The following is a 27,318-nucleotide window of genomic DNA, read 5'->3' as shown; positions in this document are numbered from 1 at the left end:
TAACGTGTTGCTGTTTTTATCCCTGTTTGTGCATTTTAGTTGAGGGTGAGCGGTGAGAGCGAAGGGGCGATCCTGGAGGGGGTGGAGGACGATAAGGAATACCAGATCTCTCTGTCTGCACTTTATGGAGATGGAGCTCAGAGCGAAGCTGTGGCCATACGCTATAGTACCTGTGAGTCACACCCACACACTAATCTACTAATCATCAGCAGCACTGGAGAGTCATTTCTCTCACTAAATATCAACTTATTATATTTAGTAGGTCTTTATCTGGAAAGAAAAATGTTATGATGTCAAAGATTTCTGGACCCAAATGCAAACAAGCACAAACAAAAGCCGGTAGGTGCTAAAAGAGTTTAATCAACACAAAAAGCCCAAAAATGTAGAGAAAAGTGCTGCAGAAGGGAAAAAAGGAAGGAAAAACAAAAACTCAAAACTGAGGAAACATCTGGAAACATCAGGAAACATCAGGAAACATCAGGAAACATCAGGAGGGCTGAACAGGAACAAACAGACTGAGTGCTGGTGAAACACATTAGGGTGGAAAACAAATCACAAAGACAAAACAACAATGGGCAAACAGGGTAAGTGATTTTCAAAATAAAACAGGACATAAAAGTCCAAACAAAGTTCATGGAGGGGGCAGATCATGACAGAAAATCCTCCAGTGCTTGAGTATTTCTCAACCTGCTGATCACCTGAGATTTTCACACAGAAAGGTGCCAAAAGCCTTCCTGAATATATCTTGTATTAAGTCTAAATATCTCTGTGTTTCATCCCTGCAGTGTCTGGTGGAGGCCCAGCCAGTGTGTCAGTCTCCGAGGAGACTGCAGTCAGCTTCGTGGTCAGCTGGGTGCCTCCCAACGCTCACGTCCTCCGGTACCGCGTGTCTTACACTGCGCTGACTGGAGCTGAAACCCAGGACGACACTGTAAGTGAGCTGTAATCATCACCTCTCCAGCTGCTCTGTCCTTCATCCTGCTGGACAGAAAATCATCCGTGTCAACAGATGTTTTGCTTTAAACGCTTGATTTTGAAGGGTGGGTTTGTTGTCTACAGGTGTTGGTCCCAGGTGTTGAAAAGCGGGTGGTGCTAGAGTCTTTACAGCCAGACACACGTTACAGCATCCTGGTCACCGCTGAGTACCGCAACAGAGAAGGAGGCAGTGGTTCAGCTCAGGGCAAAACCAGTGAGTCAGACACTTTGAAATACTCGCCTGCTGATAAAAAGAGACTAGATTTGAACTTGTAGCTTGTCTCATGCTAAATGCTAACACGCCGACAGGTTTATGTGGAAGACACGTTAGAAATATAAAAATAAAAATGACATCGCTTCAGAGGGAAACCCTTGGTACAGTCCATCTACAATGCCATAATATGTCAATATGTAGATTTAATTGGTCAACTAAAAACCTGTCAATATGTTATCTTGCAGCACAGGACGACAAAAGAAAGATGTTGATTTTTATCTTCTCATCAGTTATTGGTAAAGCTCACAAACAGGCAAATAATTAATTTTAATTTTGATTTAAACAAATCTCCTCAGAACTGTTAAATCAAAGTTTAGGACCATTTTCACACGCACCAGCCGTGCTGAATATCTTAAACACAGAATGTAAAATGAGGTTGTAATCTCAAACATCCAGTCCTCTGTGTTATTACTTATTGAAGGTCCTTGTTCTGTTTGCTGACTTTTCTCTTCATCACCGGCGTCTCTGTATGTAAATATGATTTCTTGTATGTATCTCTTTGTGTGTGTCTCTCTCCCTCTCTCTCTCTCTCCAGCCAGTCTGCGGGTGAGCAGTGTGAGTGTGGTCAGGTCAGACCACTCCAGCATTTGTGTGTCTTGGAGACCGGTGTCTGCCGTGGATGGGTATCGTATTGTCATCCAGTCTGTTAAAGGTAATCTATAGTAAAATCCATAGTAACTGGCGACTCCATGTACTTAACGCCGTTTCAGAGACCGATGTTAATTTACCCGCCGGTGTGAATACGTGTGTATCCTGTCCGTTTGTGTGTATAGACAAGGACACAAAGGAGGAAACGGTCGATGAGTCCAGCAGCAGTCACTGCTTCACTGACCTGGAACCAGAGACTCTGTATCGCATAAGTGTGCACTCGCTCCTCGGCTCAGCAGAAGGCGCCGCTGTGTCCATCCTGCATCCAACAGGTTTGATTTAAACTTGGTAACAGACAGTGTGTTAGATGTTGTAGTTACTTTGCTTACCAGAAAGGCTGGATATCTGTTTTTATGACTTTCTTATTAAATAAATAATTTACCTGCAGATAATGATCCAAATCACTCATCAGCTGTGACGGTTTCTGTTGACAGATTCATACAGTAGAAGTCTTGACATTTTGTTAATAGTTAAATGCGTCTTTATTGGTTTTTCTTGTTCCTCTTACAGCCAAAGCTCCAGCCAGGATTCCCATCCATCCCTGGATGTATCCCATCCACAACGAAGGTGAATAATCAACACATCATCCTCTTATGTCGTAAGGAGTCTGATTAGAACATGAATTCTTTTTGGGGACATCATTTCAGTCCAAATTGAGCAGAGAATTTAATCTGGAGTCCAGTGGCTCCTGAGAAGCCTGCAGCAGGTCCTCGGGAAAATGAAGGAATCCATCAGACACTAACACAACGAGGAAATGTTTGACAGGTGGTGTCGGTGATGTGACTGAAATCCATTTCATAGTAATCCTGAGGACTACTTGGGACTTTATTTGTCAGTATAAATGAAATGTGTGTGTAACCACCAAATCAAACCACACACATGTGAATGAGATCATCAAAATACAAAGTCCTTTCATCATCACATCTGATAGCATCTTCATTTAGAGGTGATTTTATCAAATGGTCCTTGATCAAGTAGCAAATTCCTCGTAATGAACCTTGAGCCCGTGAGACTGGTGTTTTTTGTCTGGACTGAAAAAGCCTCCGTTGTGTGCAGCCTGGATTTCATTGCTTCAACACTGCCCTCTTGTGTTTGCAGTGTGCCCTGAAGTCACCATCAGAAACAGCATCGTTAAAGGTGAGACAAGCTGTCGTCACACATCACTTCGAGCTCCTTCATTAAAAGGCTTGTTCTGAAGAATTTAAACATCAGATAAAAAAAAAAAAGAAGAAAATGTGACCATGTTGCCTCAATTTATTCCGGACACGTGTTTGTGGTCTCAGGGTTTGACATGATGGAAGCGTTCGGTCTGACTCAGAGAGCTCACTCGTCCGTTGAAGGCGTGGCAGCCGAGCCTTTCGTCTTCAACACCGTCCCCACCTTCACCCTGTACAGAGACGTCCAGCTGACACAGAGCACCAAGTGAGATCAATTCATCCTCCACTAGAATAAATAAGAGCAAGTAAAACAAATGTATAGAATAGGAATGTTTAGAAGATTTAAAAGGTTTGTCAAGCTATATGCATAAAGTTAAATAAACAATTCTTTTTGGATACACAGCGACCTCCAAATGTGGCTGCAGCAATCCAATCGCAAACGGTTAAAGAGTCGGTGTCACATACTAAAACTTCCTCTGAGGAAGAATGGCAAATCTGACGAATCTTCCCCTCTCTCCCTCCAGGTTTATCCACCCTGCAGGCTTCTCTCCAGAGCACACCATCAGCATCGCCTTCCGCGTGTTGCAGGATACACCCAGGGAGCCCTTCGCCCTCTGGCAGCTCACTGACGATGACTTCCAGCCCAAGATGGGAGTGGTGCTCGACGGTGAGTAACATTTCTGCATCTGTCAGTCTCCCACACAGCAAGGAATCCTCATTATCCCTGTGGTCTGTGGTGAGGCCTTGAGATGAAGAGAGAAGACTTAACATCTTAACATCTTCTCAGAGAGCTGCCTCTTTAATTGGCTTTAACTTGTTTTCACTTTTCTATTATCTGATTGTGGTTCATGGTTTTATTTAGAGCTGAAACGATTAGTGGATCAATTGATAAGTTGATAAACAGAGAGAATTATCGTCAACTATTTGATATTAAACGTCAAAGTCTTTTTTCCAAGTAACATCACAGAGAGTTTCCTTTTTGTCTTATGTGACAATAAACTGAATATCTTTGGGTTTCAGACTGTCAGACAAAACAAGACACTTGAAGCTGTTATTAGTTGATGAGTAGTAGTTAATTATTAGTTGCAGCTACTTTTATTTAATTTCCAATCCAGTTACACTCAGACACTTTCAACTCAGATTTAATAGAAAAGTGTTTGTAGCTTTGGGGTGAGATATAATGACTCCATGTTTTTATTGCTTCAGGATTTCTCAGTATCTTGAAACAAACTTTAGATCATGACACGTGATACATGAAAAAAATGTGCTGTGTAAACAGTCAAAATTATAGCCACTTAGCTACAAATTAATTAATTAATTAGTCTATGAATTAATTTACCTGCTGCTTCACAGTGAAAGGATGAGGTTAGTGTTTTTCTATGTTTTTCTTATTGACCAAAACCAACAATATGTTTGTCCACTTCTTATTATGTTCAGACTTCTCTACCTTTTCCCTTTAGCTGAATGTTTTTGGGAATGACAAGATGCCATCAGTGGCTGTAGTTTTCAAGAACTAATGAAAATAAAAAGCCACCAGAGTAAAAACCCCAGTAGAGGCGGTTCCTTACACCCAGCCAGATCAAACATTGCCATCTTAATGTGAAAAATAAAAGTCATGACCTGTACTTCCACAGCTGCTACGAAGCATCTGGTGTACTTCAGTCTAGACTACAGGGGAGAGGTGCAGGAACTGACCTTTGACCAGCCGCAGGTCCACAGACTCTTCTATGGCAGTTTTCACAAGGTGAGATAATATACACAGAGCTCGTCTTCGAGGACAACACAAGCTCCACCGTCGCTGAGCAGAAAACGCTTTAGCCTCCTCACTCACCTTTGTGTTCTCTCTAATAAAAGAGAAATGTCAAGACATGCAAAGAAAAGGAACGAGCGAGATGGAAAGGTGAAAGAGGTGGTTAGAAATAGACTCCACACACAGTACAGCAGCATCCCAGAAGACAAGGAGAGCACACATAATAAAGACCAACAATAAAGTCTTATAACCAAGGAGCCAATAGAAGAATTTGAACTGAATTTATTGTGAAGAGCGACAGTGGCAGGGCAGGTGAAATGGCCTAATAGGATAAAAAGAATCTGTGATTTTTATCACTTGTGTTTCCATTGGATCAGTCCTCTCTCTCTTCCGTTTGGTAGATTCACCTGTCAGTCAGCCAGGTGAGTGTGTCCCTGTCTGTGGACTGCCAGCGTGTGGGTGAGAGACCAGCCCGCCCTCTGGGAAACCTCCCCACTGACGGCTTTGAGATGCTGGGAAAACTGGTGAAGACCCGAGGACCCAGTAGCGGATCTGCCCCGGTACTTTTGCTCTGTTCAATTCTATTGATTTTAATCTGAATCCAGGTCCAGTCTGTCAATCATATTTACCTCCTGTGTTCTTCATTGTGTCCAGTTCCAGCTGCAGTCCTTTGAGATCGTCTGTAACACCACGTGGGCCTCAGAGGACACCTGCTGTGACCTGCCTGGACTGGTCAGTGTGTCACTATTTACATTTACACTCATTCTCCTCTATTGTGAGTTTATACATTGTTTGAACAAATACATGCAAACGGTGAGCTGAGTGCTTACACTGAAGGTTTCCAGCTCTTGACAGTTCCCTGTGGAATAAAAAGACTGAAATTCAGCAGCTGATATTTTAATCTGTTGTTTATACAGTAAGATGTTTGAGAATGACTCATACCTGTGCACTTCTTCATGTTGCTGTCATCACTTTTCTCTAATGGTTTTGCAATAATGAAGGATACTTCAAATAAATATACTTGTGGCTTCAAGGGCTGATTTAGTGTGTTTTTTTGTTAATGTTTGTTGTGTGTGTGTGTGTGTGTGTGTGTGTGTGTGTGTGTGTGTGTGTGTGTGTCTGTTGTGTGCATCAGAGAGATGAGGAGAGCTGTCCTGCCCCGGCGTACACCTGTAGCTGTTCCTCTGACATCCCTGGAGCTCCTGGTTCCCCCGGACCAATTGTATGTCACCATTAGAGTTTTAGTTGAATCTCTTATTCTGTGCGATCCAGTTGAGAACATGTTGACATTATTTTTTTTCTTTTGACCAGGGAAAACCAGGTCCTCGTGGTGGGAAAGGCGATAAGGGAGAGCAAGGCCAAAAGGTGATATTTATGTATATATTATATGGACATTAGCATTCACACATTACACTTTTATTCAAGATACATTGGAGTCCAAATTGATGTGTTCATGTTAGTTTGCTCCATGTTTCAGGGGGAAGTGGGTCCTCCAGGAAAATCTGGATTTGAGGGAGGCCTTGGACTCCTCGGCAGCGCAGGGCCCCGAGGAATGACTGTCCAGGGCAAAGCGGTGGGGAAGCTTCTCATCCTTAAATACGTACCTCTGTACAGTGGTTGTAACCATGGTTCACATCGTGCTGAACAGTTGTATAAGGACTTATAAATCTAATAGACTACATGTTTTCTGTTGCCATATTTTCCTGCCAGGGTCCACCGGGTGCAGCGGGGTCAAAAGGCGATCCTGGTCGACCTGGACTCCAGGTGAGTTTAAAATGAAATAGTGGCATCACCAAAATTCAGATAAATCTGTCTCTCACTGCTCCGTCTCCAACCTCCCTGTTGCCTGTCCCTGCAGGGTTTACCAGGACCTCCAGGTCCGAAAGGGGAAGTGGGGATCGCAGGGCCCCAGGTGAGCTGTTTGACCCCAGCCGATAGAGAACAGTAAACGTTAGCAGCTCTTCATCTGTTCTCATCTCTGCAATATGTCTCACAGGGCATCAGAGGGGTCGAGGGAAACATTGGTGCACCTGGTATCACTGGACCCAGGGTAAGACTGAATATTATTTTATTTTACAAAATGTTGTGTTTTTACCATCAGATCAAAATTTCGCCTTTGACAACATTTTGTTCCATGACACAATTTTTTAAATTTCAAAACAAAAATTCTTATGAAATCTACTGTGGATATTTTCTGTCTTAAGACGATGAATCTTAATATTTTCTGTGACCCCTGACCTTTTGTCTAGTGACACCATCAGAGCACAATTTAAACTTACACCCGTAACTGTTCAATTGTAACCGACTGATATTCATGTACACATGTACCAAAAATGAATGAATTTTGTTTTAAGTTTTCCTCTGGCGCCACCTTCAGGCCAAGAGTGTTTTTACTACGTTCACAGTTTTTCACCAGCGAGTAAAATACAGATAAACTTTTTTTTAAGTACGGTTACGGTTTTTCCCACACAACAGCAAACTTTTCACGTGGCCATCTTTTAAAGATGGGTTAGGGTTAGGAAAACGAAATGAAGGCCTTAGGTCCCAGTTCACGATCATGATAAATAAGAAAGCAAGTGTGAGGATAAAAAAGTAAGACTGTAAGAGTCTTTAAGATCACCAGTTTGCCCTGTGGGGATAATTGCAACATGCCCTGACAATTTGCTATTTAGACACACTTGCAATGAAAAACATCCCTTCTGACTTGGCACAAGGATGATCTGTGGAAACCGGTTTTTCAGTGTGAAGGAGGTCGACCTCTATGGACGTGATCCAAGCAGAAAACCACTGCTCACAAAACTGACTCAACTTTGCCAGAGAACATGATGAATGTTGGCAGCACATTCTTTGGTCCAGATAAAACCAAAAATAAATGAGTTTGAATCAGATGGGGTCCAGCATGTTTGGTGTGGATCTGGCCAGGACTACTACAAACTGACTGCACACTGCCGACTGTGAAAGGGGGAATGATATTTACAGATGGCACTACAGTACGAGGTTTGTAAACCTGGATACTGAATGAAAAGATGACTCCCAGTCTCTAGATGCTTTTTTTCCAACATGACAATGATCCCAAACACACGGCAAAGAACATAATGACTCTCAGGACAGTTTGAATTAGGGAAGGACACAGGTTTAACTCACAGTGTAAAACACGGTGCTTTGCCTCATGGTACGATTTCCCTGATTTCCCTGTGGTCGCTCACAGTTGCCTTGGTTGACTCCCTGTTCTGTCATTTACCTGCTGTGTTGTACAGGGTTTCCAAGGAATGCCGGGACACCCAGGGCCTTTAGGGGAAAGGGGCCACTCAGGACCTGTGGGACCTTCGGTACGACCAGAGGGACAAATGACAGCATTAGTCACATCTCTCTTCACACTTGATATTTTATATCTATGCTCATATGTCTCTCACTTCACAGGGTCTGCCAGGTAATAAAGGGGAACGAGGAGAGAAGGTGGTTATATGTTTACAATCTTTTTCTTATTGCAGCTCTTAATTCACAGAGATAATTTCATTGTTTTTTATTAATTAAAGTCTAATTTAAAGACGTTGGGTCTTATTGGAGCCGCAGTTGCTGATGTCTGCTGATGTTTCACAGGGGGAACCTCAGTCTATGGCCATGATCTACCAACTGGTCACACAAGCCTGTGAGCAACTAGTGCACAGTAAGTTCTCTGTTAGCAGGCATGTAAACAACTTCTACACTGATGATCCCTGTGTATTTGTATCAGTGACTAAAACTTAAAATAAACAACATTCTCTTGCTTTTTCAGAGGAGGTGTTGAAGCTTGACATGTTCATTAACGAGGTCAGTCGTAAGCCAGCTCCTATTGAGGAGCCAGTGGGGCCCCCGGGGGAACCTGGTATACCAGGACCCAAGGGCCCACCAGGTGGCAGGGGTGCCATGGGAAATGTTGGCCCAAGGGGGAGACCTGGCAGGGCTGGATATCCAGGAGAGCAGGGTAAGACTCCATCTAGGAGATGGTTTGTTTGAAATCAAATTCTCATGTTTGTCAAGCAGCTATTGCACACAGATCTGACATCTATAAATTATGATTATGTCATTTATTATGATAATATTATGAGCTTTTCATTTTGCTGATTTGTATCATTCTGTTTTTTTCAGGGCAGAGAGGGATGCCAGGGAATAAAGGCGAGGCAGGGACCAAAGTCCAGGGGCCCACAGGGGTCAAAGGATTTGCAGGTTCCTCTTTATGCGTCATTTGTTTCATATCATTGCTGGAGTATTAATGTTAACTGAGGCTTAGAGAGTTGTCATACATAACCTGTCCAACAAATTATCAGTAAATAACCCTATCCTGATGTCTGGTTCTGATGCATGTGTGTTGTGTATCACTTGTATCTGCAGGTCCTCCAGGTGAGACCAAGCTGGGAGCCCCAGGTCCCAAAGGAGATGATGGTAAGTCAGGACCTCTTGGGATCCCTGGAGCTCCTGGACAGCCAGGCGAGATCGGACCCCCGGGTGTGTGCGACAGTAGTGGAGGCTGCCAGAGAGTTCCCGAGCAAACAGGTGAGCTATTAACTCAACTAACACACAGCCTGGCAGTATTGAAGTATGATTATCCAGGTGTGCCGGTGGCAGCTCACACTGAGGTGAAGGGTTTACAATCATGATATGGATTTAAGTTCAAGATTAATGTCGTTTTCCATGAGGCAACTGGAATTCTTATACAGTAGCAAGAAAAGATGATTTGGTTGTAAAAGCATTATTCTCCATAAGGGTAGATTACTCATCTCACATCGACCCCAGGCATCTTAGATAGCTCCTTTTTTCTACCTTACAGGCAGTCAGCTGATGTCTACGGGCATGTTGGGGGAGTACAATAAGCTGTAAATGCAACATTGAGATTTAATCACCTTAGAAAGTGTTTTCTTGGAGAATGTGGTAACAAACAGTTGCTTCATTAAAAATCCAGCAGACAGAGAGCAACATTAGCATTCACTGGACTTGTCTTTGTGTCCACCTGATCAATCTAAGTCCAACAGCCCCCTCTTGACTCTTCTTTGTGTGTGTGCCTTCTCCACCCAGAAGACCCTTATTATGGCTACCAGCCCTGAGTGGATATGAAGAAGCAGGCGGCGATGGTAAGGTGACTGAGTGACTGACATCTGTTTGAGATGACTATGGTTCCTTTGGAGCTGAATTACAGACGAGGAATGGAGCTTAAAAAAGCACCGCTGAGCAGGTTTGGTGTGTTGGACTTGCCACTGACCGATGCAGAAGCTTCATCATATGTGAGAAAAGGAGATAACACAGGAAGGATCTCTCTCTGTCCTATTGTTACTGCATTCTTTGGCATAAACAAAACAGCTGAGAAAGGAACTGAGAATAAGTAGGAAGCTTTCTAATGTAGAATAGTGTTCTGATGAACAGATGGCATCATAAAGGAAAATATTATCCCACTGGGATCAGTAAAGTGCTGTCTTATACACCATTATTCGCACTGAAACCTTTTGTTACTATGTTTATGTATTCATGCACTGTATCAAGTAGTTTAGCCATCTGTGTTACATTTCTACCTATTTCATCTGCCGTTCTAACCTTAACTGCCTCAATGATAATGAAAATGCATAATCCATGGTGTAAAAGCCTCTTTTTGTTCCATGGTAGAAATGATACTGTGAGAATGTCCTTTGTCGTGTGTATGATCATTTGTATATTGTTTATTATATTTACTGTATACATTTATTCATGTTATGATATTTTATACTGTATGTATTCATATTGAAAATTCATGTTTACATTTTCTGATTTCCTGGGGTTTGGGTAATGTGTGTGTTGTGTGTGTGTGTGTGTGTGTGTGTGTATGTGTGTGTGTGTGTGTGTGTGTGTGTGAGAGAGAGAGAGAGAGAGAGAGACAGTGTCAGAGATGTTATCGTTTGTTTGTTTCCTTGGCTCTTTAGTATGTATGTTTTTGATTTTGTTAATAAAAAAATCCATTAATATGTATCTAATTAATTATGTTTATTTTCAAAATAACTTTCTATGAAACTCTTTTCATGCTGTTTTCTGCTGTGCAGTGCTCTTGGGCAAGACACTCAATCTAGAAAACTTGGCTAAATGTGATAACTAATCAAGAATCAATAATGAAAATAATGTCACAGTCCTTTGTCGGAACCATGTAGAAGAGAAAGTTTCCAGTGGCGTCTATTTTGAAGAGCACCGTGGAAGTTCCAACCTGTAAGCAACAAGCTTCGTCAAGTTAGTTTCAGTGGTACGCTCGATTTCCGGTTTTGTCAGCAATGTTAGATTATTTTCAAAATAAAGGCGAACGGCACCTGTTACCATGGGGAACTGAAGCTGAAGTTTAGTTACTTAATATAGAAAACAATATATCATCTTTGTAATGAACCTGTGAGGACATCACTGAGCAACATTTTCTATCATGTTTTCTATTGCCCTGATAGTGTCGTATTATGTAAATGTTATACACTTTCATGTATTAGAATTACACTTAAATCTATCACTGATACAAGAGAGGAACACATAGGGAATAACTATGTGAACAGTTACAATGTTCCCATGATCTTTCCGTGATTTTTCAGTATAGCTGATGTAAACAGACTGATTATGGAAATATTTTAAAATGCAGTAGTGGAATTTTACTAAGCTCAACTACTCTTACTGCTGAACAATTTTAAGGTACTTGTACTTTGCTTAAGTACTTCCATTATTTGGTACTTTGTATTTATACTCCACGACATTTTGGGAGCAAATGTACTTTTCACTCCACTACATTTATTTATCAGTGACTTTACAGTAGATTTACTCAATTTACTTTGAAAATCATAAACCGGATATTGTGTGGCTCTCTTTTGACTTCACGAAGTGAGGCTAAAGTGGATTCAAGTCGCCATGGCAAGCCGAAAAACTTCTCCCCCAAACCGGGACAGTGGGGACAAGTACTCTGTATTATTACCTACCTACAACGAAAGGGAAAACCTCCCTCTCATAGTTTGGCTTTTGGTGAAATATTTCGGTGAAAGGTGAGTTCCGGGGAGCCGGCAGAGCTGCTCGGCTAGTGCTAATGTTAGCTACCATTACTGCTGCCAAGTCAGTGATGAGCTGTCACTAACCCACAGTGGCTGGTCCTCACGACGTGAAGGGGCTGTCTGAGGGTTAAGACTGGGTTTAGGATTTAACGTCAGAGCTAGGTTAGGGTCTAGGCCCAACAACGTTTAGTTAAGCTTGTTCAGGTTACGGTAGGGTAAGGGGCTAGAGGATCATTATGTCAACTAGTGTCCTCTCAACTATAGTAAAGCCAAAGCGTGTGCGCGTGTGCGCTTGTGTATGTCAGACCTAACCAAATCACAACCTGAAGAATAATTTGCTTTATTCACAGTGGATATAACTACGAGGTAATCGTCATTGACGACGGAAGCCCAGATGGCACACTGGAGGTGGCACAGCAGTTGCAGAAAATTTATGGAGAGGACAAGATAGTAAGTAAAGAATCAGTGTTAATCCCAGCTCTTCTTTTAGCAGACCTTGATAATGCATTTTGTTAAACTGTGAAAAGTCTGTATTAGAGTTAATTAAAATGCAGCAGAGACAATAACTGACTGGTTGGGTAAGGTTTTGACAGCAGTCTACCATGTTCTAGTAGCAAGTTGCTCTAATAAATAAATAGTGCATAGGATTTTTATGCACTCTCTTATTTTCTATGTTCTTTGCTTCAGCTTCTACGGCCAAGAGCGAAAAAATTAGGCCTAGGTAAGTTCAAAACTGTGTTAAAAATAGTGTGTTCATGTAAATAAATTACCTTTGCCAACTATTGATGAACTCCTGTTTCCTCTCAAAGGCACTGCCTACATCCATGGCATGAAGCACGCAACTGGGAACTTCGTCATCATAATGGATGCAGATCTTTCACATCATGTGAGTGCAGCTTGTTTCATTGTGTGCGAACAGTAGATTCACTCCCACTGGGTGTGTTTGCCTTGTTCTGGCATGATAACAGAAGATGGTGACGCCACACATGAAGGTGAAGCTAGGGCTGTGTCCAACAGTTAATTTTGTTAGTCTGCCAGTTACTTTTTCAATTACCTGATTCATCGTTTGGTCAATATAATGTCAGAAAATGGTGATTACTCTACAATGTCTCAGAATCATCATTTCCTAAATTCCATGTCTGAAATTTGCTTGTTTCGTCTAAAACCCAAAGATATTCATGATACAAAGAAGCAAATCCTCACATTTGAGAAGCTGGAACTAGTGTTTAAAATGAATTATTGTCACAATAGATGTGGATTCATTCTTTCTGACAACTAATTGATTAATCAACTAATTATTTCACCTCTAGCTGATTCTATTAAAGACTCCTGAATTGCGCCTGACGTAGTATTTGGTTCTGAGGTGCGAGTTTATCTGATTATTCTCTAATTTCAATGAGTGATATTTTATCTTTCTTTGTATGTTTTTTTTCCAGCCCAAATTTATCCCAGAATTTATTGAGTAAGTGTTTCTAAATTTCCATTTCCTTTCTTTCCTATTTTATATTTTGATGTGTTTTTCAGTTCACATACACAAAATCTCTGTATTTCATAATGATATTTAATCACTATGCCACAAATGACAGTTGATAGTGAAATTGTGTACGCATCCTTTAGTTACAAGATTGTTTTGTCTTGTTTGCCAGAAAGCAGAAGGAGGGTAATTACGACCTGGTGTCTGGTACTCGTTACCAAGGCAACGGAGGCGTATACGGCTGGGACTTGCGCAGGAAACTCATCAGGTAACTGCAAGTCAGCAACAATTCAGTCAACAGGCGAGAGACAGAGGTTTCATTTTCTTTCCTGGTGTCTCCCTCTCTCGTTAACAGTCGGGGAGCAAACTTTCTGACTCAAGTGTTGTTGAGACCCGGTGCTTCAGACCTCACAGGCAGCTTCAGGCAAGTGGTGCAAGTGCTACGAAATAAGTGCCACGGACTGTTGCATTGTACGAGCATCGAACCATGTTTTCTCACACTCCTGCTGCTTTGTCTCTCTCCTGTCAGGCTGTACAAGAAGAAGGTGTTGGAGAGTCTGGTTGAGCGTTGCGTGTCCAAAGGGTACGTCTTTCAGATGGAGATGATCGTCCGTGCCAGACAGCTCAACTACACAGTTGGAGAGGTGAAGTCCTGATTCATTCATTGGCTCATTGGCTCATTCACGTATTTATGTTTTCTTTGCGAGGTGATTATTTACTAAGTGCACATATGATTTTCACATAAATCCTTTTGCAATGACACTGACTTTCACTAGATTCACCTTTATTTACACCATTTATAGAAGTTAAAAAGAATTAGAAATCAAGGCCTTAACACAACTTAAACCCACTTTGTGATTTGTGTAACAAAAAAGGACAATGTTTGTAAAGATTCTCAGTCATCCAGGTCACAGTTATCAAAGAAAAGTTGAATAACAACTGAAGAAGCTTCTTGGATAAGAGCTGACACATCTTCAATGATCAATATCCAAGTCGGGTCGCCCTCGATTCAACTCTTGCTTGCTAAAAAACAACGATTTTACAGCTTTCTCTGCATCCACACCACATTAGCCTGGGTCTATCTTAAAAACCACTTTATTTAGACTTGTTAAATGTGGACTAGATTAATATCTTAATTCCAGACTGTTTAAAGCCTCTTGTCAGATTAGTGAAACCTTTATTCTGTGTGTAAAAATAAGGGAGAAAGGAGCTTTTTCTTTTTCTGTATCCAAACTTCCAACCTAACTAAAACCATTCTGTCCTCTTCTTCCAAACAACAGGTACCCATTTCCTTTGTGGATCGAGTTTACGGAGAGTCCAAACTGGGAGGAAATGAGATTGTGTCGTTCGTGAAAGGACTGCTCACACTCTTTGCCACAACATGATCAGTGATGTAGTCACTGTGGATATCCCACGGTTGGATGGCTTTTAAAGTCGCTGTCTTACATACTCTACTGTAGTTTGGATTGTAATGAGGGAAAAAAGCTCCACTTGCCCACAGTCAGACAGCGACATGACGGCAAATGACAAAGGAGACATCTCTCTCCCCTGTTAGCAGTAAATAAATAAAATAATTCCCTGTCAGTAGCCGTCCAGAATACTGAAGGAACGTAGTGCTTTACATTCCCATCACCCTCTTTCATGAATTTTGAACAGAGCAGATAGTGTTTCATCATTCCCAGTCCAGACAGCTGACTGTACTCTGCATTTACACAGTTGTGAGAGGGGTTTATGATAATCTGTGACTGTTTGTATGAAATTAAACAGTTTGTATTGTTGGCTCTGTTGTCTTCTGATTGTGCTCTTGTTGTACAGTGAGTCATTGATTGATCAAGGTCAAATGTGAAACATGGGTGGGCTGCTGGTTTTTCTAAACGCAGGCAGGTCAGATAACACAATCCAAAGAAAAGTTGAAGACTTTAATACTGCAAGAGAAAATGTGAGTACAAAAGTTCATTCTTGACCTTGGAAACAGTTTGACACCTTCTAACTTCTTTTGGGACTTTCAACCACATCTCATGATCTTCCCTGGCACATAGTGTTACTTTATGCTGAGGCCATAGTAGTCAACAGACACCAGCTTGTACCTCTCTGACACAAACTAATGGAAAAAATCACCCAGGGGTCACAACAGGATGAACATATGTAAACGATTTGTTTTTTAAAGGCCAGAGGGTAAAGACAGTTAACATCCCACTTTCCCCCTTGCACCAATGAAAGTGTCAGGTGCAAGGCAGCAGCCCCAGGGCTGGAAAAGTCCAGGGGCCCTGAAAGCTCCAGAGTGTGTGTTTTGTTCTGGGGTGTGTCTTTTTATTTGTGTGTTTGTGAGAATTGGCGCTTTGAAAGCAGCAGCATTACACGAGCTTGAAGCCAGGTTTTCATAAACTGAGATATTTGATTAAATGAGAACACTGCACATCTTGAGTTAGTCAGGTCCTATTCTAGCATTAAAAGAAATAAATTGCACAGAAAGTGATAGGAAGGTAGGAATGGTGGTTGTGGGTTGGTCACTGATGAAGATGATGATGATGATGATGATTACAGGAAGGGGGGTATGAGGGCAAGAATGAACCCCTGCTGATGGAGAACTTTTACCATCACTGAAACCATTCTAGAGTGAGGTGCTGATAGACAGTGCTTTGCTTGGAGCTGCCTCTTGAACAGGAAAGTAGTTCCGGTCGGTTTCTATATAATTATATATCAATGTTTAATAACACAGAATAGTACAGCGCCACCTACCGTTGACTCAAACGTTGATGTCTCCTCTGAGCTGAGTGCTGTGGCACTTTGTACAACTGACCCTCCACTGGGGGGGAGAAGGGGGGGGGGTTGGACGCCAGATGTAGCCAGACCGCGCATGCGCCTAAATCGGAGAGACCCACTCCAGGAGGACGCCCGCTGTCGGCCAGATCCCGCAATTACTACGTCGGGTTGTTTACCCCACAGCCCTCGGTCACAGAAACCAAAGGCCGACCCCAGGCTTTGAGGGACGAGGCAATTTTTTTTTTCAACAGCCATTTTCTTAATTGGCCAAATTGATTGACGAACCAATCAAGAGTTTTAATGAGCCGGGCTCGCGAGGATCTCACAATGAGATTATTTATGCTAATCAAGTAGATGTCACTTCCGCCCCTTTTATTTGCGCCATTTTGGATAGGGCAGTTTCTAGGCTGGATGTGTATTGTCTGTCACAGAGGAGAATGGTCCAAACGTTATCGGCTGCCAGGCGATCACAGGCAGACTTAAGGCAATTTATTTGAAAGAGTAGGTACGCTGGTTGTTGTTCCCGACAACAGGACATGTGTCCGCCCTCACCGCTCCAGGGAATGGAGGTTTTAATTGTCTAATGAGGCTCGGAGGCTCTCAGTTCCCGTTTGCCGACCAGAGGGAAGAGGATAGCCCTTGTCGGCGAGGGACAGTCGGGTTTGGAAGGTGCACCAACGGCCGGGCTCCCCCCGCGAAGCTAGTTGTCACCTGAAAGGATATTAACGGAGATATCTGAAAATAGTGAAAGTGTCTGTACATCGTCTCAGTCAACCTGAGGTGACACAATTCACTCGGACGGGAGCACTGGATGTGAAAGCAGGTAAACTTGTCTGTGATAATGTTGGACATATCCCTCAAAGCGAGATAGTTTGCTGTTAGCTGTGGCTACCTGCGGAGATGCGATGGGTGGCGGTGAACTACAGCTAAGGTAACTTGGCTGTAGATGTAGCTAACGTTATGTTTGTATAAGTCAGGGATACGGGGTTTAGCGTTATGTCAAGTTGAATGACTTCTCCAGTAGGTTTGTTTACATCGGGCAAGATAAAAATGTAGGCGAATGTGCTTTGCGGAAAAATAAGGAGGAAAAAATGGCAGCATTAGTTTGTGAATAGTCCATGTTGTTGGTGCGAGTTGCTAGCTTAGCATGCTAACTTAGCGCGGTGTGTCCCCATTCTTTGTCAGTGGCAGCAGCTCCCTGCCAAAGCTATCGATCTGGATACTGCCAGATGTTGATCAGAGACCACATTGACTGACACTAACGTTACCACAACGCACCGCGACACATTTTGCGAGTTAACGTTTTCAATGCGAGAAATGCTGCGAGTGGTGAAAGTGTAGCTTCATCACTGTACAGAGAGTTTTGTCTTGGGCAACACACGATACATATTCACAACCACAGTGAGATCGTGGTATGGAATCCATTTAACTGTGAGTTGTCTTATCAATGTTTTTCCTTTTGAATAATCAAACCCCCCTCGGAGGTGATAAGAATATGACCAGGATCCGACCAGGTGACACAGGGGTTGTGATGCACTCGTACCTCGTGTTTGAGCCGGTGGAGGGAGGGGAGGGGAGGGGTTGGGGTGGGGGGGGCTGTCACTCGGTCAGGACAAGTGTCAGATGATGAACATGGTCACTACCATCAATCAATCACACACACATATACACTCACACAGACACGGACAGCCTTCTGCCTTTTATTGCTCAGGACTGCAGACAGGTGTTTAGCCTATTGACACAACTAACCCCAGTGCATTTTGAGCATCCTAAACTTTTCTGGTATCTTTGTGAATGTAGATGTCACCAGACGCTGCCCCTCTCCCCTTGGTAAACACCTACACCTTGACTGAGGAGTGTAAACAGCAGCCAGAACATAGGTTACCATGTCCCAGTGGAGGACTGAGTGAGCGTTAGTAAATCTGTGGTTGAAGGTTTGTAGGCCTCTTGTTGTTTCTTTCTCACACCACAGTAGAAGGGGGAAACCTGTTTTCTGCCAGCAGCCCTCAGCAGAGCAAAGCAGAGCAGCCTCCTATCGCCTTTCCTCCCTCTCCTCTTCCTTCTCTCCCTCCCTTCCCTCCCTGCTCAGCCTCTCCTTGGCTTTTTTCTCTCTCCTTTTCTTCCTCCCACCCCCCTCCCCTACGTATCGCCCCCTCTTTCTCTCACCCTCTTCCATTTTCTCTCTCCCTCTCTCAGCCTCTTCCCCTCCTTCCCTCACCCTCCCTCCCTTCCCCTCTCCTCTCCTCTGAGCCTGTCTGTCCGACCTCCCTGCCCCCCCTCCCCTCCCATCCACTTCCGTCGCTCACTCTCTGTCCTCTCTCCTTTCCTCTCATCTCTCCCCTCGCACTCCTTCTACCCTCACTTGCTCACTCGCTCCCCCTCCCCTCTCTCTCTCTCTCTCCCCCCCTTCTCTTCCTCCTAGCTCCCTCACCCGCCCTCCACCCCCCCACCTCATCCTCTCTCACACTCACCCTCCCCCTTCCCTGATCTCTCTCGCTCCTTCTGTCCCTCCCCTTCCTCCCTCCCAACATCCCTCCCTCCTCTCCTCTCCTCCCCTCCCTTCCCCTCCCCTCCCCTCCCCCTCCACTGCAGACATATTGTAGAGGCTGCTGCTGACTCAATAGGAGGCGCCATTCTGTGATGGTATTGCGAGGCAGGGAGAAAAAGGGGGCAGGCAGAGTATAGGGAGGCTTACATAATGGAGATCCTCTCTAGCGCCATCTACAAGTAATGGGAGGAAGCAAAAGAGAGAGAGACAGAGAAGGGAAGTGGGCAGGGGTGTGTGTGTCTCTTTTCATTCACTCCAGCCTTTGCACGTTTCTCTACGTAAGACAGACAACAGGCAGGCAAGACAGTGAGTGAGGAGGATCGACTTTGGTTCTCTCAGCTCATCACTAGGCCAACAGTTGGCACACACACACACACACACACACACACACACACACACACACACACACACACACACACACACACACACACACAGTTCCCCCTCTCTGTTTTGTGTTTTCCAGAAGGGAAATAAGCTGAGGTGTTCACAGGAATTGTTTGGGACAGTGCTGTTTGTTGTCACTGAGCTGCCTCTATGTCATCATGCATCAGTGACCTTTGACCTCACTATATCTAGCCCTGATTTGAATAGAGATATTTGCCCAGCCACTCTGGACAGTGAATTTAACAGCCCTTACTTCTTCTGGCAAGAGGTGACTTAACTAATAATTAACTAATTGTTATTGATAATAACACATAATGAATGGGTGTATGTCGGTTAAGCTGTATTCTGTGTTGAACCATGGGTCTTTCTCTCTGCTCGCCACATTTGTTTCTACTCCAGACAGACCAGTCACGTTTTGCAAGGTCAAATCAAAACTTCATTATTGTTATTTATCATTTATCACAGTGGGCACACAATGTAAAAACTACACTGTAGTTATCATGAGTAAAACACTGAGCACTGGCTTGTGACTCTGTAGCTGGAGATTTCTTGTCAAGTTATGTACACATTTCTCACTTAAAATGCACTGTGTGTCCAAAGGTCCAACAAATGTAATGACTGTTTCTTTCATAAAAGATTTGCAAACCAATTTTAAAATGATTTGAAACCCGCATTGTTTACATTCAGCACATGTTTACAAGATAGCGGTCTTCTTCTACCCTGCCCTTTGCCGGTGCATTGCTGTATATCTTGGTGCATTACCACTGAGTGTCAGTCAGTGCACCAGTGAGAGACCATAGACAGGAATGTGTATCGTGTCTACTAGACGTCAGAAACTTCAGTGTTCCTTTTCTCCGTCTTAAAGGTTTGATGGAAACATGTTTGCTTGCTGAAGCCTCATCAGCCTATTAAACTTTCTGAATTGAATCTTTGCGAACAGGCTGTTTTCACAGAAGACTTTTGACATGTCACAGTAGGTAAGGCATAGGTGCAAATAATATATAATTCTGGCAACTGTCACACTGTCATGGTCTACTGCTACACTTGAAGTGAACAGAGCCATCATCATCATCATCATCATCATCAAATGTTGTGATTCTCCTACTATGACAAGTCAGAATTTCTGCTGTGAAAAATAATATTTTATATGGCAGCACATTTCTCTAAATCTCCATTTCAAAATAAGGCTGCATTCACACCAATTTGAGCCTTGTGTGAAATAACACAGGCCTCTCATTGGTTTGAATGGAGCCAGTCTGTCAGAACAGTGGGGGGGTGCCAGCGCAAAAGGCTCAGGAAAAACAATGCAGGGTCATCAGGCAAAAAAGTTGCACCAGGCTCAGCTTTTGCCGCAATGTAATTGTGTTGTGCCAGTCACCTACACGCAAGCACTCATGTAGTGGATTACTTGACGTGAAATACTTTAACATGAACAGAGTTATTCTACTATTTGCCATGTGATTATCACGACAAGATAAAAGAGTTGCTGCTGTGAAAACGTCCCAGTTGTAAAATCCTGTTTGAGTATATGAGCTTTACAAATTGTTTCTCTGTTTGTCCTTTTGGTGCCTGATAAATCTTTAGATGCATTAATCTGTTATTCAGACTGGACTTCCTGCATTGTTTTTCATTGTGTCAGCAGCACTTTAAACAACATGCCCCCACCACCACAGCCCCTTGCACGATTTTAACGCACGGCTGCTTTCAGTCTGAATCTCCGACACTCCCACACTTTGGTCTGTTGGGGAACAACTTTATCATTTTTAGTCATACGAGTCTTGTTGCAAATGCTAGACTAGTTTTCACATCTGTAGTTTTGTCTGAATTTACGTAAGAGACAACGATGTCTAAATGTCACAAAGCCGTCGTTACTTCCTACCACAGGTAGCTGAAGACATCAGTGTTGTGTATTTTATGTCTGAAAGGGGTTTTAATGAAGGCGTCCCCTTTCACATTTTGTACTATGCAAGTGTAGTCAATGAAAAGACAGAATTGTTTCAGAGAACTGTTCATTTCATGACTCATGGTTCAGTTTACATCCATATTCTCCCCTACACCTGTTGATCATATGCTGTGTGTGTCTTTTCTATTCAGGTGGGCAGCATGTTCCAGCTCCCTGTCAATAACCTGGGCAGTCTGCGGAAAGCGAGGAAAAATGTCAAGAAGGTTCTGGGAGACATCGGCTTGGAGTTCTGTAGAGATCACCTAGAGGTGAGCCTGCCCAGACTGTGCTGTTTGTGTAATTCCCACACATACTGCTGCACATTTGTGTTGACATCTTTGCCTTAAGGACACGGTGTGTGAGTTTCCTTATGATTGCCAAATAGGACTTTTCTTCAAATTCATGTGCCAGTGTTAGTTTCATCTGTTTTTGAGGTTTGTGAAAGGTTCTTCTTTGGATACATGTGACATTGGTGTAAATACGGGAAGCTTGTTTTGGTTTAATAATAAGGTCGGTTCAGGAGTTGAGATAATTCTTCCGTTTGTCTCCCTGCAGGAAATAAGTGTTAAGCAGCAGGGTTCCTGACTCAGCTGCATAAATGTAGATAATGTATGATGAAAGGAATCTTTGAACTGGACTTTCCAACACATACAGTATTATGTGATTTGTTCTCATTGACACAGTGTCCTCATTCTGTTTTATCTCACTTAATGCACAAGAAAGGCTGCTAGAGCTCTCAACGCTAGTGGTAGCTGTTAGCCATTAGCATCCTCACCACTGTCGCTAGGTTGAGTGCGTTTAAAAACTGCTGATATTTTGGCCTGAATTTCAGACATTTGGGCTCGACATCTGTCCATCATTCGTTTTACAGGATTTAGAAAACTTGTTGGAAAGCTTCTATTGCACTTTACATAATGAGTTGTCAGCCTGTTTGTGTGTGTGTGGGGTTGAATTGACACCATAGGTACAGCGTAGGTACGGTGCAGCCCTGGCAAGCACAGAAGAGTCCCCCTCCTTCTGCCTCAATCAGGTCAAAGTTGGTACTTTTCCGACGTCTTCTCTCTTTTCTGCGTTGCAGTGATTTCAGAAAAAAGAACTGTTGTACGACATTTATCAGCTCCAACTCCAACATGATCCACTCGGTGTCAGTTGTCACTGTTTGAAGTACACACAGTGGCGTAAGAACCGCACAGCCAACTAGCGTTTTAGCATTGTAACTGCAGAGCAACACAGACACAGCAGAGCCCGGGTATGAATGCTCACAGGAGCGTAGGCCACTTGTGTAGGCTGCGGCGTAGGCTCTATGTCGAATCCTACGCAGAAGTATAAACCAGACTTAAGTCAGACACACACACACACACACACACACACACACACACACACACACACACACACACACACACACACACAGTGAAACAGAAAGCAGACGAGAGAAATGTGACTATAAATGACAGTAAAACACAGTAGCGATTCACAGCGAGCTGAAATGAAATGAGTGCAAATGAATTAGGCGAGTAAGTTATATCTCATGCATCCATGGAGGCAGCATGTTCGTGGTGAATGTTTCAAATACATTGTTTTGATTGATTGTGTATTTGTTTCACCTTGAATAATAATCTTTGTTTCCTTGTTGTTAAGGACTATAAAGACTTCACTCTTCCTGATGTGTACATAAAGCACACTACCTGGGAAGATGTGTGTATGTGGGAACCATCACATACCAAAGTCCAGGTGTGTGACACACACACACACAGATACACACTCCCACAAAAATATCCTGTTGTTTGCAACACTGGCATTTGAGTCTGTTGTTTTGAATAATTTGTTCTGTTTACATCACAGAAACAGAAAATATGTGTAATGGTAGAATAAAATGGTTTTAATTCTCTCAGACAAAGAAGTCTAAGCTTTTTCCCACCTCTGTGTTTCCAGGACTACAGATCAAAGCCCTTCTGCTGCTCTGGCTGCCTCTTTTCATCCAAGTACTTCTCTGCATACAAGAGCCACTTCCGCAACGTCCACAGCGAGGACTTTGAGAACAACATTCTGCTCAACTGCCCCTACTGCACTTACAATGGTAACAAAAAGACTCTGGAAACACACATCAAACTTTTCCACATGCCTAACAACACCGTGCGGCAGGGTCCAGGTGGAATGGTGGCAGGGGCTGGTGGGCTCTTGATGAAGGACGGCGTGCTGAAGAGGACCGGGGACAGTGTGGAACAAGCAGTGTACTACTGCAAGAAATGCACCTATAGGGACCCTTTGTACAATGTAGTGCGAAAGCACATCTACCGGGAACACTTCCAGCAAGTCGCCCAGCCCTACATTGTGAAACCGGGAGAGAAGACACACGCTCAGAATGGCGGCACAGGGAATACAGAGAGTAACAGCACAAACAATGTTAACAGCAACCAGATCCACTGCAAGAAGTGTCTGTTTGTTCCAAGGACCTACGAGGCACTTGTTCAACACGTCATCGAGGACCACGAGAGGATCGGCTACCAGGTCACCGCTATGATTGGGCACACCAGTGTGATAGTCCCCCGCCCCAAACCCATTCTCATGATCCCCCCCAAATCCCAAGGAGACAAGACCATCATTGGGATGGGCCCTAAAGGTGCAGTAATGGCCACTACCAGGTCTCCTGGCTCACAGCAGCTGGGTCGGGTTGTTATCACATCAAAGGGGGGCTTTAACTCTCAGAGTCTTCTGTCTGGGATGAAACATGATGCAATAGGATTAAAGGCTGGGGGCACCCATCCGTTCTCTGTTGGCGGCCAGCAGGTGAGGGTTACTTTACCAGGGAATGCCCAGGTTTCTGTGCCCCAGCAGTCACACGCAGCAAAGCAGCTAATTTCTGGTGGCGGTCTGCGGAGTCCAGTTGTGGTCAACTCTTCTTCCTCGCTCAAATCCAATCCTCTGGGTTCACGTGTTCAAGCAGCAGCTACAACTGTAGCATCTGTCACGGCCAAGAAAAGCGGTTCCTCGGTCCTCGGCACGTCCTACACCCAGAAGTGGAAAATCTGCACCATCTGCAATGAGCTCTTCCCAGAGAACGTGTACAGTTCTCACTTTGAAAAAGAGCACAAAGCAGAGAAGGTGCCTGCTGTTGCCAACTACATCATGAAGATCCACAACTTCACCAGCAAGTGTCTCTACTGCAACCGCTATCTCCCCAGTGACACACTGTTGAACCACATGTTGATCCACGGCCTGTCTTGCCCGCACTGCCGTGCGACCTTCAATGATGTTGAGAAGATGGTGGCCCACATGCGGCTGTCGCACCCAGATGAGAGTGTAGGCCCACGCACAGACTCTCCCTTGACCTTTGACCTCACTCTGCAGCAGGGCAATCCCAAGAATGTTCAGTTGATCGTCACTACCTACAACATGAGAGACGCCCCAGAGGAGTCGGTGGCGTTTCATGCTCAAAACAACAACACCTCTGTGTCATCATCCTTGTCTGCCTCCTTAATATCAGGCAAGAGGTTAATGCCTCAGCACCCACCCAAAACACCTTCAGTGGCTGCAGACAGTGCACCAACCAAGAGCGCCCCACAGGCATCTGTCCCATACAAAAGGGATGTGGGCAAGACACTATGTCCACTTTGCTTCTCTATCCTTAAGGGCCCAATCTCAGACTCACTGGCCCATCACCTGAGAGAGAGGCACCAGGTGATTCAGACAGTCCATCCTGTAGAAAAGAAACTGACCTACAAGTGTATTCACTGCTTGGGGGTTTATACTAGCAACATGACTGCCTCCACCATCACGTTACACTTGGTGCACTGTCGAGGCGTAGGGAAATCCCAGAATGGGCAGGACAGCCGGGTGGCTCATTCTTCTCGGGTCGGGCAGGCCCAGAGCAGCGCTCTCAAGCGGGCCAGCTTTGATAGCTCAGACACAAGTGCACCAAAACGAAGGAGGCCCGGCCCCCCCGGGGAAAGGGCCCACCCACGGGACAGCAACGGTCCATCTACATTTGTAGAAAACCCTGATGAACCTGTGGTTCTGGCTCTCGACCCCAAAGGACATGAGAATGAGTCGTATGAGTCCAGGAAGGCATTTCTAACACAGTATTTCAATCGAGCGCCGTACCCCACACAACGGGAGGTGGAGAAGCTGGCAGCCAGTCTGTGGCTGTGGAAGTCGGACATCTCCAGCCACTTCGTCAACAGGCGGAGAAAATGCGTACAGGAATGCGAAACCCAAAACACTAGCGTGTTGCTCGGGTTCAGTATGCACGAGCTCAGCAAAGTGAGTCACGAGCTAGCGTCCATCCAGGACGGCGTGTACGAGGGGAGACAAAGCAAGAGGCGGACATCTAGGATGCGCATGGGGCTGTCAGAGCAGGCTCTGCAGAGACACAGGGAGCTTGTAGCTGCTAATGGTGGTGTGGCCCCACCACCAAAGGGAAAGCCAGTAGGGACTGTGCAAGGCTCTAAAGCAGCACCATCTGCCCCCAAACCCAACAGTGCCAGCAGAGACCAAACCAAGACAATCAACAGCACCTTACCACAGAAAATGCCTCTAGACCTTTCTGAGCCCATTGCCATTGACTCTGACAGTGATGAGGAAGAGCAGCAGAAAGATAACAAAGAACAAGAGGGAGAGGTACATCGCCATGGTAACGAACAGCTTACTGGAGCTAAGGAGAAAATAGATCAGAGGACAGGGGGCAAGATTGTTTCGGATCTAGATGACATGTCGGACGACGATGACGACGAGGAGGATGATGATGACGATGATGATGATGACGAGGAGGAGGATGAGGACGAGTACGAAGGGCCGCATGTAGAGAACGGCTTCAGGCCCGCGGAGAGCTCGGAGAGACCGGCTGCTAAGGGAAGAGACACTCTGCCCATCATTATTCCCAAGTTTGTACCATCATCTGCAAGAAGCAGGAGAGACGGGGCCCAGCTGGGCAAACAGCAGGTCTGACTGGAGAAATCACAAAGACTCACACAGTCAGAGAGACACGTTAGGTTTGATCCACGCCAACAAATCTGCCTCGCCTAAACCGAAGGACACTGCCTTGTTACATTGGGCATCTGTGAGGAAGGGAGGGAGTGAGGAGGAGGAGGAGAGAAGTCTCCTTGAGTGAAATCTCAAAACAAGCCATTCAATGACTTTTAAAGGCAGGACTCGACGAGCAGCTAGGACTGATGTAAAGATTTGTGAACAAAGTTTTAATGTTTCTTCCTCCACCCTCTCCGAGCGGGAGGGGGAGGTGCAAAGACAAAAGTGAAGTTACACCAAACAAATAGAAAACGTTTTCTGCCTTCTATATACTTTATTACATTGAGGAGTTATTAACGTTGATTTAGCCACTGAACTTGTAAGTGTGGCTTTAAAATATTGAGTTGTTGTGAGGTAAAGCTTTCAGGCTGACCAGATAATCCATCATTTTTCATGTAGTTATACCGAGATAGGTAGTGTAAATTTGTACAGTCTTTTAGACATGTTTGGACAGACGTTGCCGTACATGTACCCTTAAATATTTGCTATTACCTGTGTGTAAGGTAGCCTCATATGTTCTATATTGATATGCTTAACGATAGGTGTTGCTTTGGTGGCTGGTATTTTCTTGTATGTTTAAGTTTATTTTTTAACAAAAACCTAGCTCTTTTCTTTTTCTTTTTTTTTTTTTTTTGCAAAATAATATATCAATATATAAGAATGAAAGAACTGAATTGATTTGTTTTTGCTTTTTAATTTGATTATGATTTTTATTTTTTTTTATTTGATCTTTTTCTATGAATGCCGTTCTGAAAGAATATTGGCGCTGAGATATTCTCATTCTCTCGCAGTATAAAGGAGCATTTCATCCACTTTCTGCAGCCTTGTGCTCATTAGCCTCGACTGTACTGTATGTTCTATTTTCACAGTTTTAACTTTATGTTTCTTTGCCCCACGAGACTGGACAATAACCACCTTACTGACATCCACAAAAGTGAAATCAATTTTTTTTTTTTTCTTTCTTTTTCAGAAAAGAGAGTTGTGTTTGGTATGTGTTCTTTGAATTGTGTGTATTTGTTTTATGTTTTCATTTTTCACTTAAGCATTTATGAACAATAAAGTGCTGTAATTGTGCTTCTCACACAACTAAAGGCAACGGGTGATGGTTTCTTCATTCAGAAGGATTGTGTGTTCTTGGTTAGAAAAGCTTTGAAACTTCTCCTTAAACTTGTTTCTTAAAACTGCAACGTGCACTTCATGCTAAATAGCAAAATTTTCTATGAATAAGTGGTTAAACATCCTGTCACAAAGTGACCAGTACAGCGATGACGTGCCCCTCTTTTTGGTTAAAGGGGCTATAAATCAGATTAGAGTATGGTTAATGGTGCAAACTGCGCTCCATGGTGCACTGGTTGCCCCCCCCCC

At 43.8% G+C, this 27,318-nt stretch overlaps 3 protein-coding genes across 5 annotated transcripts in view; all 3 read left to right on the top strand.

The window, feature by feature from the left end:
• Window positions 1-10,782, top strand: part of LOC111661877 (collagen alpha-1(XX) chain) — a 28,426-nt gene extending 17,644 nt beyond the window's left edge. For 2 of the 3 annotated variants that reach the window (XM_023415565.2, XM_023415567.2), the window contains 25 exons: window positions 40-172; window positions 786-931; window positions 1,060-1,189; window positions 1,785-1,901; window positions 2,023-2,169; window positions 2,408-2,464; window positions 2,996-3,034; window positions 3,181-3,319; window positions 3,579-3,721; window positions 4,689-4,798; window positions 5,206-5,364; window positions 5,459-5,536; window positions 5,940-6,026; window positions 6,116-6,169; window positions 6,282-6,377; window positions 6,515-6,568; window positions 6,663-6,716; window positions 6,801-6,854; window positions 8,062-8,133; window positions 8,225-8,260; window positions 8,405-8,471; window positions 8,580-8,768; window positions 8,933-9,010; window positions 9,176-9,337; window positions 9,857-10,782. In XM_023415565.2, the coding sequence (XP_023271333.1) occupies window positions 40-172; window positions 786-931; window positions 1,060-1,189; window positions 1,785-1,901; window positions 2,023-2,169; window positions 2,408-2,464; window positions 2,996-3,034; window positions 3,181-3,319; window positions 3,579-3,721; window positions 4,689-4,798; window positions 5,206-5,364; window positions 5,459-5,536; window positions 5,940-6,026; window positions 6,116-6,169; window positions 6,282-6,377; window positions 6,515-6,568; window positions 6,663-6,716; window positions 6,801-6,854; window positions 8,062-8,133; window positions 8,225-8,260; window positions 8,405-8,471; window positions 8,580-8,768; window positions 8,933-9,010; window positions 9,176-9,337; window positions 9,857-9,885 (2,430 nt within the window). In that variant the 3' untranslated portion in view covers window positions 9,886-10,782. The remainder of the gene's footprint in view (window positions 1-39; window positions 173-785; window positions 932-1,059; window positions 1,190-1,784; window positions 1,902-2,022; window positions 2,170-2,407; window positions 2,465-2,995; window positions 3,035-3,180; window positions 3,320-3,578; window positions 3,722-4,688; window positions 4,799-5,205; window positions 5,365-5,458; window positions 5,537-5,939; window positions 6,027-6,115; window positions 6,170-6,281; window positions 6,378-6,514; window positions 6,569-6,662; window positions 6,717-6,800; window positions 6,855-8,061; window positions 8,134-8,224; window positions 8,261-8,404; window positions 8,472-8,579; window positions 8,769-8,932; window positions 9,011-9,175; window positions 9,338-9,856) is intronic. The other variant, XM_023415566.2, reaches the window with a different exon arrangement.
• An 860-nt stretch (window positions 10,783-11,642) lies between these two features.
• dpm1 (dolichyl-phosphate mannosyltransferase subunit 1, catalytic) lies at window positions 11,643-15,074 on the top strand. The gene is made up of 9 exons (XM_023415570.2): window positions 11,643-11,814; window positions 12,171-12,270; window positions 12,508-12,541; window positions 12,630-12,706; window positions 13,257-13,282; window positions 13,467-13,562; window positions 13,650-13,718; window positions 13,824-13,938; window positions 14,575-15,074. The coding sequence occupies exons 1-9, from the start codon at window positions 11,684-11,686 to the stop codon at window positions 14,677-14,679; spliced, it is 753 nt and encodes a 250-aa protein (XP_023271338.1). The 5' UTR covers window positions 11,643-11,683; the 3' UTR covers window positions 14,680-15,074.
• Window positions 15,075-16,348: 1,274 nt separating this feature from the next.
• adnpb (activity-dependent neuroprotector homeobox b) lies at window positions 16,349-27,044 on the top strand. The gene is made up of 4 exons (XM_023415691.2): window positions 16,349-16,880; window positions 21,084-21,200; window positions 22,570-22,662; window positions 22,864-27,044. The coding sequence occupies exons 2-4, from the start codon at window positions 21,093-21,095 to the stop codon at window positions 25,873-25,875; spliced, it is 3,213 nt and encodes a 1,070-aa protein (XP_023271459.1). The 5' UTR covers window positions 16,349-16,880; window positions 21,084-21,092; the 3' UTR covers window positions 25,876-27,044.
• Window positions 27,045-27,318: the final 274 nt, after the last annotated feature.

This window comes from Seriola lalandi, unplaced genomic scaffold, assembly GCF_002814215.2.
Source record: "Seriola lalandi dorsalis isolate HSWRI2012SDOR001 ecotype SW California unplaced genomic scaffold, Sedor1 jcf7180002054554, whole genome shotgun sequence".
In the NCBI taxonomy this organism is placed as follows: domain Eukaryota; kingdom Metazoa; phylum Chordata; class Actinopteri; order Carangiformes; family Carangidae; genus Seriola; species Seriola lalandi.
Note: the sequence above shows the minus strand (reverse complement) of the source record. Positions and strands in the feature narration are given on the sequence as shown.